The sequence below is a fragment of the Elephas maximus genome, chromosome 2 (genome assembly GCF_024166365.1).
Source record: "Elephas maximus indicus isolate mEleMax1 chromosome 2, mEleMax1 primary haplotype, whole genome shotgun sequence".
In the NCBI taxonomy this organism is placed as follows: Eukaryota; Metazoa; Chordata; class Mammalia; order Proboscidea; family Elephantidae; genus Elephas; species Elephas maximus.
Window position 1 is genome coordinate 6,965,000 of NC_064820.1, and position 17,872 is coordinate 6,982,871.

The 17,872-nt window shown below is 43.4% G+C and overlaps 1 protein-coding gene across 4 annotated transcripts in view; it reads left to right on the forward strand.

Moving 5' to 3' along the window:
* Positions 1-17,872, forward strand: part of LOC126062905 (uncharacterized) — a 150,924-nt gene that overhangs the window by 86,332 nt on the left and 46,720 nt on the right. Inside the window, exons 3-4 of one of the 4 annotated variants that reach the window (XM_049860941.1) lie at positions 7,411-7,559; positions 13,522-15,150. The exons of 1 other annotated variant lie outside the window; for it this stretch is intronic. In XM_049860941.1, coding sequence (XP_049716898.1) covers positions 7,411-7,559; positions 13,522-13,572 — 200 coding nt within the window. In that variant the 3' untranslated portion in view covers positions 13,573-15,150. Of the gene's footprint in view, positions 1-7,410; positions 8,530-13,521; positions 15,151-17,872 lie in introns of those variants that run through there. 2 more of the 4 variants (XM_049860946.1, XM_049860933.1) reach the window with 2 other exon arrangements.

The window sequence follows — 17,872 nt, forward strand, 5'->3', positions numbered from 1 at the left end:
GGTAATTATGAGCCCAAGAGACAGAAAGGACTACATAAACTAGAGGCTACATCATCCTGAGGCCCGAACTAGATTGTGCCCAGCCACAACCAATGACTGCCCTGACAGGGAACACAATAGAGAACCCCTGGGGGAGCAGAAGAACAGTGGGTTGCAGACCCCAAATTCTCATAAAAAGACCAGACTTAATGGTCTGGCTGAGACTAGAAGGACCTCGGTGGTCATGGTCCCCAAATCTTCTGTTGGCCCAGGATAGGAACCATTCCCGAAGCCAACTCGTCAGAGATGGATTGGACTGGACAATGGGTTGGAGAGAGATGCTGATGAGGAGTGAGCTACTTGCATCAGGTGGGCACGTGAGACTATGTTGGCATCTCCTGTCTGGAGGGGAGATGGGAAGGTAGAGGGGGTTAGAAACTGGCAAAATGGTCAGGAAAGGAGAGACTGGAAGGAGGGAGTGGGCTGACTCATTAGGGGTAGAGTAAATGGGAGAATGTAGTAAGGTGTATTTAAGTTTATATGTGAGAGACTGACTTGATTTGTAAACTTTCACTCAAAAAAAAATAAATAAAAGCACAATGAAAATTATATATATATATATATAAAAGATACAGTAGTTAACATCCTAGCAACCTTAAAGGACAGAGTAGAACTGCCGCATAGGGTTTTCAAGGAGCGGCTGGTGGATTCCCAATTCTGACCTTTTGGTTAGCAGCCAAGCTCTTAACCACTATTAAACAGAATAAAATTGATTTGTTAGCAGGATCAACTGTTGAAGCCTGGATTTGCCCTGGAGCGAGTAATCCTTATTGATGCCAAGGACCATATGAAAAAGTTGTAGAGAGCCAGATGCTTGAAATCAGAATACAGATCAATAGTGTAACAAATTGACCCATTGATAAAATTCATGGTATTCCCTTTGTAACCAAACTGTGGCACTCAGATGAAACATTTTATTTTTCCAGAAAGAAAGAACAAATCAGTCTATGGGGTAAGTCCAATGCTAACTCATACATTGATCCCACGGAGAGTAATATTAATTGCTAATGTTAGGTTGTAATTCCTTTTAATGAAACCAAGATTTAAAATTAAAGGCTTGCATATTTCTAGGATTCACTGGCCAAGCATTTCTCTAGAGTAACTCAAGATGGAAAGTAATTTTTAAATTGCTGAGTCTAAGAATGTTTTCCTAAATAAAGAAATATCAGAAACATTTAGAATTACAAGACCACTTAAAATACTGTAGCTTCACCATCTGATGAGAGATGAGAGGCATCGAGGGGCACTGGGGAGTCACCTCAACTAGGGACGGTCTTGCCAGGTTGTGTTTATTTATTGAAATCTTAAAAGAAGTACAGAAATCACTGGGATGGTCTTGATTTTACAAAGGATTAGATCAAATAGGAGTGGGGCTTTATCACTCTGTCCAAAACCAATGTTTAGAATAGGATAAAGGAAGCACAAAAATGCAACAAACTATGAGTCCCGTGGATTTTTCATTAAGATGTTTATACCGGGTGGAACCACATCAAAATGTTTATCCTGGGTGGGATTGTGTTTTCCTTTCTTTTGAAAGTGAAACATTGGCATTGGAGGAGGGCATACCATTTTGAGGATGGAGCGATGCCTATTCTTCATATGAAAATGTGTGTCAGCCTCTGGGAGGCGGAGAAGACTCCTGTCCACTCCCTCCCCATCCTCTCATAGCCCGAGTGCCTATGTGAGTGAGGAAAGGCTATTTTATCCCAGTTTTGGTGGTGGTGGGGGGGGTTTGGTTATGGGTAAGGCCCCAATGCTTAATGTGCTGAGTTAGTATCATGGATTGAATCGTGTCCCCCAAAAATATGTGTACCAATTTGGCTAGTCCATGATTTCCAGTATTATATGATTGTCCACCATTTTGTCATCTGACGTGATTTCCCTATGTGCTGTAACTCCTATAGCGACGATGTTAATGAGATGGATTAGCAGCAGTTATGTTGATGAGATCTACAAGATTAGGCTGTGTCTTAAGCCAATCCCTTTTGAGATATAAAAGAGAGAAGTGAGCAGAGGAGGACTCCATACCATCAAGAAAGCAGCACTGGGAGCAGAGTGAGTCCTTTGGACCAGAGGTTCCTGAGAGGAGAAGCTCCTAGACCAGAGGAAGATTCATGACAAGGATCTTCTTCCAGAGCTGACAGAGAGAGAAAGCCTTCCCCTGGAGCTGGCACCCTAAGTTTGGACTTGTAGCCTACTAGATTGTAAGAGGATCAATTTTGTTAGAGCCATCCACTTGTGGTATTTCTGTTATAGCAGTACTGGGTAACTAAGACAGCTAGTAACTGAAAGGTTGGAGGTTCAAGACCACCCAGAGGTGCCCTGGTAGAAAGGCCTAGCAATCTGCTTCCCAAAAATCAGCCATTGAAAACCCTATGGAGTGCAGTTCTTCTCTGACACGTGAGGTCACCACACGTGTTGGGGTTGAGTCTACAGCAAGTGATTGGTTACATATCAACACTTTGTTTGTAGCCCACTATTGAGATGGCAAGGAGACTTGCTCCACTGGGCATTCACAGGCTGCGCCTGCAACCCCTTGGCTGACCATACCACTCCTTTCCTCCCCAGGGGAAGAGGTACTGAGTAGGAGCCTGGATTTGGGCTTAGTCAGGCGCCTCAGGTTGCAGTTCTGTTTTTTTCTCACTGGATGGTCCTGAGCAAGTACTCACATACTCTGTGCCTTGGTTTCCCCGTTTGTCACAGATGAGGACGACAAGTCCCCTCCCCTACCTCACAGGATGTTTTAAAGATTAAATGAGACAATGCACATAAAACACCTTGTCCAGAGCCGTGCAGTTGTAACTTTTAATAAAGAAAATTATAGCTATTTCAACAAATAGTTCTGGAAAAATTGGACTTCTATACGCAAAGAAACAAAAACAAAAAATCAACTTCCTATCTTAGAAAAGAATTGGACCTTAGACCTAAAAATCTATTAAACTTCTAGAAGAAAACATAGGAGGAAATATATGTAACCTCAGGTTAAACACAAGGTTCTTAGGTACAATACCAAAAGCACGCCTATAAAACCCCAAAAAGCCAAAAGCCCGCTGCTATTGACTCAGTTGCCACTTGTAATGACCCTATAGGACAGAGCAGAACTGCCCCCAAAGGATATCCAAGGCTGTAATCTTTATAGAAGTAAACTGCCACATCTTTCTTCTGCAGAGCTGCTGGTGGGTTCAAACTACCCACCTTTCGGTTAGCAGCTGAGTGCTTAACCACTGTGCCACCAGGGCTCCTTGCTTATAAAATAGAAATGGTTAAATTGGACTTCATCAAAATGAAAAAGTTCTGCTCTATGAAAGACACTGTTAAGAGAATGAAAAGACAAGCCATGAATTGAGAAAAAATACTTGCAACCTCAGAGCCCTGATGGCACAGTGGTTAAGAGCTCAGCTGCTAACCAAAAAGTCAGCTGTTCAAATCCACCAGCCACTCCTTGGGTGCCCTATGGGGAAGTTTTGCTCTGTCCTATAGGGCTGCTATGAATTGGAATCGACTCGACGGCAACGGGTTTTGTTTGGTTTTGAATCTACAACACTGAGATCTGATCAAGGACTTGTATCCAGAATAATCATAAATCAATAATAAAAAAATCAAATGACTCAATAAAAATGGGCAAAAGATGTGAGAAGAAACTTTCCTATTTACCCAAATGAAATGAACACTGATGTTCACATTCAAACCCGTTATAAGTTCACTGGCCGTGGACACCCGGCTGAGCGCGGAGGCAGACAGAGGCAGGAGAGCCAGCAGACGAGGATGCAGATGGGGCTGCAGCCCTAGACGCTGGCTGCCATCTTTGGAAAAGGAAGAAGGAGTAGGCGGGGGAATGAGGGAGACACTCTTAGAGGAGGAAAGCAGTCCTGCGGGAGTCTAAACTCTAATAAGACTGTTATGGGTTGAATTGTGTCCCCCAGAAAAGATATGTTGAAGTCCTAACCCTTATACCTGTAACTGTGACCTTGTTTGGAAATAGGGTTTTTCTTTGAAGCTATTATCAGTTAAGTCAGTGAGGTCATACTGGAGTAGAGTGAATCCTAATTAAATATGACTGGTGTCTTATAACTAACTAACCCACTGTGGTCAACTTGATTCTGACTCATGGTGACCTTATAGAACAGAATAGAAGTACCCCACAGAGTTTCCAAGGAGTGGCTGCTGGATTTGAATTGCAGATTTTTGGAGCCCTGGTGGTGCTGTGGTTGAGAGCTACAGCTGCTAACCAAAAGGCCAGCAGTTTCAATCTACCAGCTGCTATTTGGAAACCCTATGGGGCAGTTCTACTCTGTCCTGTAGGGTTGCTATGAGTTGAACTCGACTCAGAGGCAATGGGTTTGATTTGGTTTTGGTGTCTCATAAAACAGGAGGACAAATACAGTCACACACAAGGGGAGGGCATCTTGTGAAAAAGCAGCAGTAAAAATGCCAAGGACTGCCAGGAGCCACCAGAAGCTAGGAGAGAGGCATGGAACTGTTCTGTTCTCAGTACCTGCAGAAGGAATCAACATGGCCAATGGCCTGATTTGGACTTCTAGCTTCCAGAACTGTGAGACAATAAATTCCTGCCTGTTCTTTAAGGACACCCACACTATGGCATTTTGTTGTGATGGCCCTAAGTCACTATGTTGTTAGGTGCCGTCAAGTTGGTTCCAGCTCATAGTGACCCTATGTACAACAGAATGAAACACTGGCAGTCTTGTGCCATCGTCACAATCAGTGTTATGCTTGAGCCCATTGTTGCTGCCTCTGTATCGAGGCAGAGTTAAATCTTAGTCAAGGCTCTCTGGCAAAATAGAACCCTGACTAAGGCAATGGCTAAATATACACCCCAGAAAGATGGCGATAAAGGAACTCTGAGTACCGGTAACTGGCCAGCTTGTTTTCTCTGCCATCAGCAGTACTAGGGGCTCCTGAGGGAGTTTAATTCAGTTATGAAGAAACAAAGAAGTTATATATATATATATATTTTAAAAATCTAAGTTGCACTGTGCAAATTTCATGACTGCTGCCCACCCCCGCTCCATCCTTTAACAGCACATCTGGAAATATCTGAAATTCAGAAGAAATATTCCTTCCAAAAAATTGTATTAATATGAAGCTAGGAAATCCCCTCCCCTTACACTTGACCTTGAGATCTAGCTTACAACTGCTGGCAGGCATATCCTAGTGGTGGAAATGGGTGTGTCTAAACACTTGTAGATAAACCATGAAGATAACATTGAAAAAGGCAATTCTGTCCTTTAGAGAAGCAAAGAGTGTCTTAAATGATGCTAGGCTATGGCAATGGTCTTGAATGGTTTTAAGCACTGGAATCCTTTTTCCAGATGTAATCATATGCAGATGTTGTTAGGTGCTGTCTAATCAGTTCCGACTTATAGCCATCCTATCTACCACAGAATGAAATGCTGCCGGATCCTGCACCATTCTTGTTATGCTTGAGCCCGTTGCTGCAGCCACTGTGTACTTTGAGGAGGCAGCTCTTTCCCAGTCATCTTTTGAGTGCCTTCCAACCTGGGGGGCTCATCTTCCAGCACTATATCAGAAAATGTTCCACTGCTATTCACAAGGTTTTCACTGGCTAATGATTTTCAGAGGTAGACTGCCTGGTCCTTCTTCCTAGTCTGTCTTTGTCTGGAAACTCAGCTGAAACCTGTCCTCCTTGGGTGACCCTGCTGGTATCTGAATACTGGTGGCATAGCTTCCAGCATCACAGCAACACGCAAGCCCCCACAGTACGACAAACTGACAGACACGTGGGGGAATCATACATAGAACCCAGTACATAAAGCAAATTGGTGGGTCTGGGCTGAGCCAGCAGCCCCCTGGCTGATCTACAGTTGCAGACTCCAGGCCCCCCTGAACAGCTTCCACCACCCGTCTGTCGGTGTATCATGCTGTGGTGGTTTGCATGTTGCTGTGATGCTGGAGAACATGCCACCACAGTGTGATACACTGACAGATATATACCAGCAGGGTCACACAGAGTGGAAAGATTTCAGCAGAGCTTCCAAACTAAGACAGACCAGGATGACAGGCCTGGCAGTCTTCTGAAAATTAGCCAATGAAAACCCCATGGATCACAACAGGTCATTGTCTGATGTAGTGCTGGAAGATAAGGACCCTAGGATGGAAAAACAAAGTGTTGCTATCAAGTTGATTCCAGCTCATGGTGACCCCAGGTTGAAAGTCACTCAATATACCAGGCGGCCACAACTATGGTCTTGAGCGTACCAACTATCCCAACAATCATGAAGATGGTGCAGGACACTGGGCAATACTTCATTCTGTTATACACAAGGTTGCCATGAGGTGAAGCCAGCTCACAACAACTGTAGCAAAATGAGTTCCTTTGGAAAAACTGTTTGAGAGATTTTTCCCCTAAGCCCTGAGGAGTTACCTTTGCCCTAGTTTTCTACACCAAACGGTTTGTTACTTTTGTCCAGGTTGATTGTCATTTCCTGGATAAGCTGTAAACAATTTGTGGTTTGATACTTTTTGTCTGGTTCTAGGCTGCAGCTTGCCCTGTAACTGATAAGCACTTTGCAGAGATTGGCCAATATACTATGCAAACGACAAATGAAGCTATTAGAGTCTTCTATGCAAATGAAGTGTCTGTGGCCTATCAGGAGGGAATTGGTCAGTTTGTGGCCTTGGTGGGATGGCCATGCCTTGAGATTTGTGTGAATATGCAGGTCTTTCTGTATATATGCAGCCAACCCCACATAGGTTTTTCAGACAGAAAGCAGGAAGAAGTAGAAAGGAGAAAAGGCAAGAGAGAAGAGAGAAAAAACAGAGAAAAGAGGAGGTAAGGAACCTCCTAAAAGTGCTATGACACCGAAGACAGCACCAGGCCTGGAAGGGGCTCTGTGGCAGTCGGTGGTGGCAGACAACAGGGCCAACAGGAGCCTGTCCTAAGCCGGCAAGAGGAGGCCTGTCCTGAGGGGTCTGAGAGGAGGCCTGTCCTGAGGGGTCTGAGAGGAGGCCTGTCCTGAGGGGTCTGAGAGGAGGCCTGTCCTGAGAGTCTGAGAGGAGGCCTGTCCCGAGGGGTCTGAGAGGAGGCCTGTCCTGAGGGGTCTGAGAGGAGGCCTGACCTAAGGAGCCGAGAGGAGGCCTGTCCTGAGGGCCTGAAAGGAGGCCTGTCCTGAGAGACTGAGACGAGGCCTGACCTGAGAGGCTGAGAGGAGGTCTGCATGTCTGGGAGAGGGTATGCGTGGCAAAGAGAAAAGCCTGCTTGCTTGCATGGCCAAGAGGTGCTGAGAGAGTTGGCCTAAACTGAAGAAGGGAGGGTTGTGCTCTCCACTTTGGGGAGCTTTCCAGACTTTGCCTACATGCTTTCTGATCCTGCTCCTGCTCCTGCTCCTGCAGCTGCTCCTGCTCCTGCTCCTGACCCTGCTCCTGATTCTGATCCTGATCCTGATCCTGAGTTGTACCCTGTTGATCCTGATCCTGAGTTGTACCCTGTTGACCCTGATTCTGAGTTGTTCCCTGTTACTCATTTAATACATCTCTTCACTGTAAGTACATTTCATGAGTCCTGTGAGAGCTTACAGGGAATTGCTGAACCTGAATGGGGGAGAAAAGAGTACAGACGGAATGGAGAGTAGTGGTGCCAGAGATGGAGGGGTACAGCAGCTTGGAGAATGTGGAAACCTGGGATGTATCTGACCTCTGCCTCATAGGAATCAGCCTTGGGTTGATCTTGATTTGCATTATCCCCCCGAAGGTAGACACGTTTTGATGCTACTACTACCGTTTTACAGCCACTAACAAAAACCCGAGACAGCTTCTGAGCCCTACTCTCTCAAGGGAACACCATTGGTACTGAAACCAGTACCAATTCTGTGGGTTTACCTTCTGAAGTTAGTAGGAGTCTTAATAAAGATGGTCAAGAGGTTGCAATCATAAAATATATTTTAAAAGTCTGGAAAGAAATACACAAAAAGTTTGAGCTATTATTTCCAGCTGAGGGTATTAGGAAAGATCTTTCCCTTTTTGTTTTCTGTACTTTCCAAATTCACCTACAGGGAGTATGTGCTAATTTTATAATTAGGTAAGAAATAGGAAGGGCTGCACCATTTGGCAGACTTCACTTTTGTTGGACAAACACCAGGAGGAAGGTGTCATTCCCAGAACACTGGTGCTGCTGGGAGTAGGCAAGGTGTCCCTGCAGGATTGTGGCTTTTCGTGATGGCTCAGTTTTATGCCAGACAAATGATAACTCTGCACTGAACGTCCTCCAAGGAGCCATTTTCCTAATTGGTAACCAATAGAAATGTCTTTGGACAAATGACCGTAGTGTTGGCTTTTCTATTGAGTGAGAGAAATGTGAATTCTGCATACATGTTTATTCCCATTCTCAGCAACATGACTGAGATGTTTTGGTAACTATCATTCTTTAAGGAGACTTCTTTATATTTATTGTAGTAGTTGTGTGTGTGTGTTTTCTTTTTCTGATGGGAAAACTCATTTCATCAAGTTGATTCTGACTCATAGTGACCCTATAGGAAAAGAGATATAAATTCATATGCTTAAAGCTGGGAGTTTTATATTCTAATTTTATGGTCTCTTTTTATGAAAAGTCATGTTTGTTTGTCAATGAGGTATGTGCAAGGCAACCCTGAAAACAAACCTGCATGAAAGGTCAGGAGACCAAGCTCACAACTTTCTGTCCCCGACCAGCCAATTTCCACAAGTCGGGTCTTGTAACCTCCCTGAGACTCAATGTTCTCATCTGTAAAGAAAGGGAAAATGCTCTGTCTGCTTAAGTCTTCTGGTTCCTCTGAGGACTGGATAAAACAAACGTGAGAAAATTTTTCTTACATTGTTAAAACACATATGTGCTTGCCATGCAAATATGTGACTGAATAAAATTGGAACTCATAAACACCATGTCTTTCTCCTTGAGTTCCTAAGGGCTTGATTTTTTTTATGTGGCAAATACACATATATAGTCATGGATTGAACCGTGTCCCCCCAAAATATGTGTTGACTTGGCTGGGCCATGATTCTCAGTGGTCAGGCAGTTATGTAATGATGTAATCATCCCCCATGATGTGATCTGATGTGATCAGCCAATCAGTTGTAAGGGGATATGAGTGAAATGCAATACCCTTACTGAAGTCACAGCCCTGATCTGATGTAAGGGGAGTTTCCCTGGGCAGTGGCTTGCATCAGCTTTTGTCTTACAAGAGATAAAAGGAGACAGAAGCGAACTGAGAGAGAGGGACTTCCTACTACCAAGAAAGAAGAGCCAGAGATGAGCGCATCCTTTGAATTTGGGGCTCCTGTGGTAAGAAACTCCTACACCCAGGGGAATATTGATGATGAGGACCATCACCTAGAGCTGAAAGGCTGACAGAAGGAGAAAGCCTTCTCTTGGAGCTGGCACCCTGAAATTCAGACTTCCAGCTTCCTAAACTGTGAGAGAATAAATTTCTGTTTGTTAAAGCCATCCACTGCCATATTTTTGTTACAGTAGCACTAGATAACTACGATATACATATATGTATATATATATACATACATACATATATGTATGTATGTATATATATATATATACCACCATGTGTCTGTCAGTTTGTCATACTGTGGTGGCTTGTGTGTTGCTGTAATACTGGAAGATTTACCACCAGTATTTCAAATACCAGCAACGTCACATTTGATGGATAAGTTTCAGTGGAGCTTCCAAACTAAGACAGACTAGAAAGATGGACCTGGCAGTCTACTTCTGAAAAAACTGGCCAGCGAAACCTTATGAATAGCAGCAGAACGTTGTCTGATATAATGTCAGAAGATGAGACCCTTGGGTTTGAAGGCACTCAGAATACAACTGGGGAAGAGTTGCCCCCTCAAAATACAGTCGACCTTAATGATGTGAATGGAGTCAAGCTTTCAGGACCTTTGTTTGATGATGTGGCACAACTCAAAATGAGAAGCAGCTGTAAACATCCATTAATAATCAGAATGTGAAATGTAAGAAGCATGAATGTAGGAAAATTAGAAGTTGTCAAAAATGAAATGGAACATATGAAAATTGATATCCTAGGCATTAATGAGCTGAAATGAACTGGTATTGGTCATTATGGATCAGACAAAATACACTCTACTATGTTGGGAATGAAGAATTGAAGAGGAATGGCATCACATTTATCGTCAAAAAGAACACTTCGAGATCTATCCTGAAGTACAACACTGTCAATAATAGGATATTATCCATATGCCTACAAGGAAGACAGTTAATATGACTATTACTCAAATTTACACACCAACCACTAAAGCCAAAGATGAAGAAATGGAAGATTTTTACCAAATTCTGTAGTCTGAAATTGATCAAACATGCAATCAAGATGCATTGATAATTACTGGCTATTGAATATAAAAGTTGGAAACAAAGAAAGATTGGTAATTGGAAAATAGAGCCTTGGTGATAGAAATGACAATGGAGATTGAATGATAGAATTTTGTAAGAACAATGACTTCTTCGTTGCAAATAAATTTTTTTACCAACATAAACAGTGACTATACATGTGGACCTTGCCAGATGGAGTACACAGGAATCAAATCGACTACATCTGTGGAAAGAAACAATGGAAAAACTCAGTATCATCAGTCAGAACAAGGCAAGGGGCTGACTGTGGAACAGACCACCAACTGCTCACGTGCAAGTTCAGGCTGAATTGAAGAAAATTAGTAAAAAGTCCACGAGAGCCAAAGTACAACCTTGAGTATATTCCACCTGAATTTAGACACCAAAACAAGAGTAAATGTGACATATTGAACACTAATGACAGAAGGCCAGACCAGTGATGAGAGGACATCAAGGACATCGTACATGAAGAAAGAAGGAGGTCATAAAAAAGACAAGAGAGAAAGAAAAGACCAAAACGGATGTCAGAGGAGACTGAATGTTGCTCTTGAACATACAGTAGCTAAGGCAAAAGGAAAAAATGCTGAAGTAAAAGAGCTGAATAGAAGATTTCAAAGGGCAGCTCAAGAAGACAAAGTTAAGTATAATAATGAAATATACAAAGACCTAGAAATAGAAAACCAAAAGGGAAGAACACTCTTGGCATTTATCAAGATGAAAGAATTTAAGAAAAAATTCAAGCTTTGAGTTCCAATATTGAAGGGTTCTATTTTATGGGGAAAATATTAAACAAGGCAGGAAGTATCAAAAGAAGATGGAAGGAATATACAGAGTCACTGTACCAAAAAGAATTTGTCGATATTCAACCATTTTAGGAGGTAACATATGATTAAGAACTGATGGTAGTGAAGGAAGAAGTCCAAGCTGCAGTGAAAACACTGGCAAAAAACAAGGCTCCAGGCATTATTGGGATACCAATTGAAATGTTTCAATGAATGGATGCAGAGCTGGAGGTGCTCACTTGTTTATGCCAAGAAGTTTGGAAGACAGCTACCTGGCCAACCAACTAGAAGAGACCCATATTTATGCCTATTCCAAAGAAAGCTGATCTAACTGGATGTAGAAATTATTGAACACTATTATTAGTAACACACACAAGTAAAATTTTTCTAAGGATAATTCAAAAGCAGTTGCAGCAGTACATTGACAGGGAACTGCCAGAAATTCAAAGCAAAAAGGAGAAATGACTGAAAAATCTTGTCAAAGATTTCACTATCAGGAGGCACCAGGCCCTGGAGAAGGACATCATGCTTGGTAAAGTACAGGGTCAGAGAAAAGAGGAAGACCCTCAAGGAGATGGAGTGACAAAGTGGCTGCGACAATGGGCTCCAGCATAGCAATGGTTGTGAGGATAGTGCAGTACTGGGCAGTTTTTCGTCCTGTTGTACATGGGGTCACTGTGAGTGGGAACCAATTTAATGACACCTTCCAACAATAACAACAACATTCTAGATTTTTCTTGAAAATGACTGGTAGATGGTTTAAAGTGGGATGTAGTGGATAGCCTTTCTTGGAGACTTTATTTATTTTTACATTTGTATATTTCACATGCTCATAGATTTGTTGAATAGAAGAGTGAGAAAGTATGAGTTTAAATAATTAAAAATTACTAAGTGTCTTAGGCTGGGTTCTCTAAAGAAGCAAAGCCAGTGAAAATCAACCCAAACCCATTGCTCTCAAGTGGATTCCAACTCACAGTGACCCTTTAGGACAGAGTAGAACTGTCCCATACGGTTTCCCAGGTGCACCTGGTGGATTCGAACCGCTGACCTTTTGGTTAGCAGCCATAGCTCTTAATCACTATGCTACCAGAGTTTCCATATAACCCAGTACCAAACCCAATGCCGTCAAGTCGATTCCAACTCATAGCGACCCTATAGGATGGAGTGGAACTGCCCCGTAGAGTTTCCAAGGAGTGCCTGGTGGATTCGAACTGCCGACCTCTTGGTTAACAGCCATAGCACTTAACTACTATGCCACCAGTGTTTCCATATATGTATATTCCATATATGGAATATACATATATGGAATATACATATATGGAATATATATACATGGACTGTATATACATGGACTATATATACATGGAATATATATATATGGTATATATACATATACATATATGGAAACCGGAAACCCTGGTGACGTAGTGGTTAAGTGCTACGGCTGGTAACCAAAGGGTCAGCAGTTCGAATCCACCAGGCGCTCCTCAGAAACTCTACAGGGCAGTTCTATTCTGTCCTATAGGGTCGCTATGAGTCGGAATCAACTCAACGGCAGTGGGTATATATATATATGGAGAAAAACAAGGAGAAGAGAGAGATTTGTATCAAGGAAATGGCTCATGTGGTTGTAAAGGCTAGAAGTCTCAAGTCCATGGGTCAAGGGTCAGGCTGGAGGTTTCTCCTGACTCATGTAGCTGCAGGGGCTGATGAATTCAAGATTGGCAGGTAAGTTGGCAGGCTGTTGGCTCACAGTCTGTGGAGGCCCAGGAATCCCAAGATCAGCAGGCAGTACGACAAGCCACTGATTTAAGTCCCAAGAACCAGAGATCAGATGATGACAAGCCAGATGCAGGATCCAGAGTGAGAAAAGCCAGTGAGCTTTGCCAGGAATTCCATGTATATTGGATGTAGGCTGCACCTCAAGGAAACTCCGTTTCAACTGATAGGCTGCTCAAAGCAGTTCTCATCATGCTGATGATTACATTATATTAGATCTCATCATGAAGGTGTTCACATCATTACATAACTGCCAAACTACATTATACCTGCCAAACCACTGAGAATCATGGCCCATCCAAGTTGACATACAATCTTAACCATCACACTAAGTGACATCAAATAGGAGGTTCTCTCTGAAATATTTAATCACCTTAGCTTTACCCATAGAACAGAAATCTCTACGTTGTAAAGCTTACTGCTCTTACCCCTCTTCCTTCCCCCTTTCCCATGCACCAGGACCCCTGAAGATTCTGTCCGTCCCTTTCTGTGCCCTTGAACATCTCTATTACAGGATCTGCTATGTTTAATGGAAGTGCTTGTTTACAGGCTTTTTCTTTTAGCTCTTTGAAGGAAGAACTGATGTCTGATTTCCCATAGAGTCCCAGCTCCCTGCAGAAGATCTCTGAGATGAGGGGTTGATCTCCACCGAAGTCTGCTGAATCAATGGATGAATTGTCTCTCCTTTAATAAGAATAAACACATGGAGTTTCGGGCACAGGTTTATTTATCAACAATTTCTCTCTCTCCCTCTCTCACTCTTCAATATGATAGAATTTGAGAAAACCACCATCTTTATCTGTCAAAGTTCTATTATAAATGTGTGTTTAAAAATCTTATCACTACAGAAAACCTATAAGCCCAGTTTAATCAGACTAAAATGGTGAAATCAAAGATTTACTTTTTGTTTCTGATAGACTTGTAAAAGGAACCGAGCCTCCTTCTGTCCTAGTTTCTTCTTCATCATTCTTATCAGGGAAACTCCTTCCCCTATTCTGAGGGCACAGTCAGAGCCCTCTTTGTGCTGTTTACTCTTTAAGCTTATGCATCATATGGCACCTGGCCAATGTCCACACTATTTCAGTCCCTGTTGGGCGTGGGGTGGGAATGAGGTCCTTCACCTGCAACACAGAAGAGAGGTGCATGCAGACAACCAGCCCCGTGCCAGCTGTGGAGTGAGCCCATCGGTCATGCGAGATTTATATCCACACATGGAACCGATCATTCTCTGTCTCTTCTCTATGTGAATAAAGCATTATTCCAACAAGTGCCTATGTGAGTCGTGTCTTTCTTGGGTACCTCAGACTTTGGTTCAACAGTTTCATTTTCCCCTAGACTCTTGGTTCTTTCCTTCTGATTTCTGCACCTCCTCTGCCCCACTCATTCCACCTGCCCATTCACTAGACCCTTCTTTACATGAGCAAGTGTCGAAAGAATCTGGGCTTAAGTTCAACATATGACACCTCTCTTTTATCTTTCTAAATAAAATGTAATCTTCCCAGAATAGTCATTTTGAGGGTGTCCTCTCTTCCCTTCCCCAACTCAAATCTAGTATTCACCCCCTGGGAAATATGAGGAGCCTTGGTAGTGCAGTGGTTAAACATTTGGCTGCTAACCAAGTGGTTGATAGTTCAAATCCACCAGCTGTCACTGGAAACCCTACAGGGCAGCTCTACTCTGTCCTATAGGGTCACTATGAGTCAGAATCAACTTGATGACAATGGATTTGGTTTTGGTTTGGCAAAAAATGAAGATCTGGGGTGAAGGTCTTATGTAGAACATGTTGTTAGTTGCCATTTAATTGGCTCCTACTCATGGCAGCCTTATGTATAGCAGAATGAAGTGTTGACCAGTTCTGTGCCATCTTCATGATCACTGGCATGTTTGAATGCAGTGCTGTGGCTATTCTGTGGTGTGTTCCAACCTAGGAGGAAAATCCTTCAGTACTGTAATGGACAATATCTGTTGTCATCAGTAGGTTTTCTTTGGTCAATTTTCAGAAGCAGATGGCCAGGCCTTTTTTTCTAGTCTGTGTTAGTCTGGAAGCTCTGTTCAAACCTGTCCACCATGGGTGTCCCTGCTGTTATTTAAGAGGTGACATAGATTCCAGTATAATAACAACAAGCAAACCACCACAGTATGTCAAACTGACAGATGGGTGGTAGATGTAGAACTTATTTAGTGTGATCAGGTAAAACATCCAATATGTAGTGTTTGCCTATTTCCATGGTTTAAATACTCCCACTATGGCCCGTTTCTTTTTTCTTAATTTTTATTGTGCTTTAAGTGAAAGTTTACAAATCAAGTCAGTCTCTCACACAAAAACTTATATATACCTTGCTACATACTCCCAATTGCTCTCCCCCAATAAAACAGCCCCCTCCCTCCCTCCACTCTCTCTTTTCATGTCCATTCCACCAGCTGCTAACCCCCTCTACCCTTTCATCTCTCCTCCAGGCAGGAGATGCCAACATAGTCTTAAGTGTCCACTTGATCCAAGAAGCTCACTCCTCACCAGCATCCCTTTCTAACTCATTGTCCAGTCCAATCGATGTCTGAAGAGTTGGCTTTGGGAATGGTTCCTGTACTGGGCCAATACAAGGTCTGGGGACCATGACCATCAGGGTCCTTCTAGTCTCACTCAGACCATTAAGTCTGGTTTTTTACAAGAACTTGGGGTCTGCATCCCACTGCTCTCCTGCTCCCTCAGGGGTTCTCTCTTGTGTTCCCTTTCAGGGCAGTCATCGGTTATAGCCACACACCACCTAGTTCTTCTGGTCTCAGGCTGATGTAGTCTCTGGTTTATGTGGCCCTTTCTATCTCTTGGGCTCATAATTACCTTGTATCCTTGGTGTTCTTCATTCTCCTTTGATCCAGGTGGGCTGAGAACAATTGATGCATCTTAAACGGCCACTTGCTCACATTTAAGACCCCAGGCGCCTCTCTCCAAAGTGGGATGCAGAATGTTTTCTTCATAAGTTTTATTATGCCAATTGACTTAGATGTCCACTGAAACCATGGTCTCCAAACCCTGGCCCCTGCTACACTGGCATTTGAATCTTTCAGTTTATTCAGGAAACTTCTTTGCTTTTGGTTTAGTCCAGTTGTGCTGACTTCGCCTGTATTGTGTGTTGTCTTTCCTGTCACCTAAAGTAGTTCGTATCCACTATCTAATTAGTGAATACCACTCTCCCATCCTCCCTCCCTCCCCCATCTCTTAACCATCAAAGAATTTTTTCTCAAGTTCTTATAATAATGGTCTTATACAATAATTGTCCTTTTGCAACTGACTAATTTCACTCAGCATAATGCCTTCCAGATTCCTCCATGTTATGAAGTGTTTCACAGATTCATCACTGTTCTTTATCAATGTGTACTATTCTATTGTGTGAATATACCATAATTTCTTTATCCGTTCATCCGTTGATAGGCATCTTGGTTATTTCCAAATTTTTGCTATTGTAAACAGTGCTGCAATAAACATGGGTATACATACATCTGTTTGTGTAAAGGCTCTTATTTCTCTAGGATATATTCCAAAGAGTGGGATTGCCAGATCATATGGTAGTTCTATTTCTAGCTTTTTAAGGAAGTGCCACATTGATTTCCAAAGTGGTTGTACCATTTGACATTCATGCCAGCAGTGCATAAGTGTTCCAATCTCTCCACATCCTCTCCAACATTTATTGTTTTGTGTTTTTTGGATTAATGCCAGTCTTGCTGGAGTGAGATGAAGTTTCATTGTAGTTTTGATCTGCATTTTTCTAATGGCTAATGATCGTGAGCATTTCCTCATGTATCTGTTAGCCACCTGAATGTCTTCTTTAGTGAAGTGTCTGTTCATATCTTTTGCCCATGTTTTAATTGGGTTATTTGTCTTTTTGTAGTTGAGTTTTTGAGGTATCATGTAGACTTTAGAGATCAGGAGCTGATCGGAAATGTCATAGCTAAAAACTTTTTGCCAGAGGAGGCGGGGCCAAGATGGCTGACTAGGCAGATGCTACCTCGGATCCCTCTTGCAACAAAGACTCGGAAAAACAAGTGAATCGATCACATACATGACAATCTATGAACCCTGACCATCAAACACAGATCTAAAGAGTTGACCTGAGTGACAGGTGAGCGAAAAGCTGCACCCTGAACCAGCGACCGCTTCTGGAACCTGCGACCCACCCCACAGCCTTGAGCCCCCACGGTTCCCTGGTGCCGAGTGGCGGGGCTGATTGTGGCTTCCTGAGGCGGGGCAGGCACGGGACACAGCCCTAACCCCTAGCGCCCTGGGGTAACCTCAGTAGAGACTCAGCCAGCACAAGCAGGCTGCACACTGATGGGGCTAACGAGAGAACGAACAACCACAGGGAAGCAGCGACAGTTTTCGGAGCCTGGAGCCAGAGTCCCAGTCAGAAAACCTTGGGGCCGGGCTTTGGACTGGGCGCAGGGGAGCTGAGCACGGCATACTGAGACAGCGCAAACACAGGGCGCAGCCCTAGCCCCCTGAAGTGACCCCAGGGGAAGCCCAGCCAGTGCACACAGGCAGCGCAGCGACACGGCTGACAGGAGGAGAAGTCACCAGGAGGCAGCGACTGATTTTGGAGCTGGAAGTACGGCATCCCAGCCGGGGAACCTTGGAGCTGGGCTTTGGGCTGGGAGCAGAGGAACTAACCATGGCTTCTGGGACAGCACAATCACAGGATGCAGACCTGACCCTCGGGGGCAATCTCTACCCAGCCAGCTCACACAGGCTACACACCCCTAGGAAATCTCAGATAAAACAGTCATCTCAAGCAAGATAAGTAACTTTGTCTATATTCCTGGGTGTACTCTCTCCTATCTATCTGATCCCTCCCCTCCCCTTCCCAGGCAGCTTCATTAACATTGGAATTTCCTGGGCCAGAGAGTG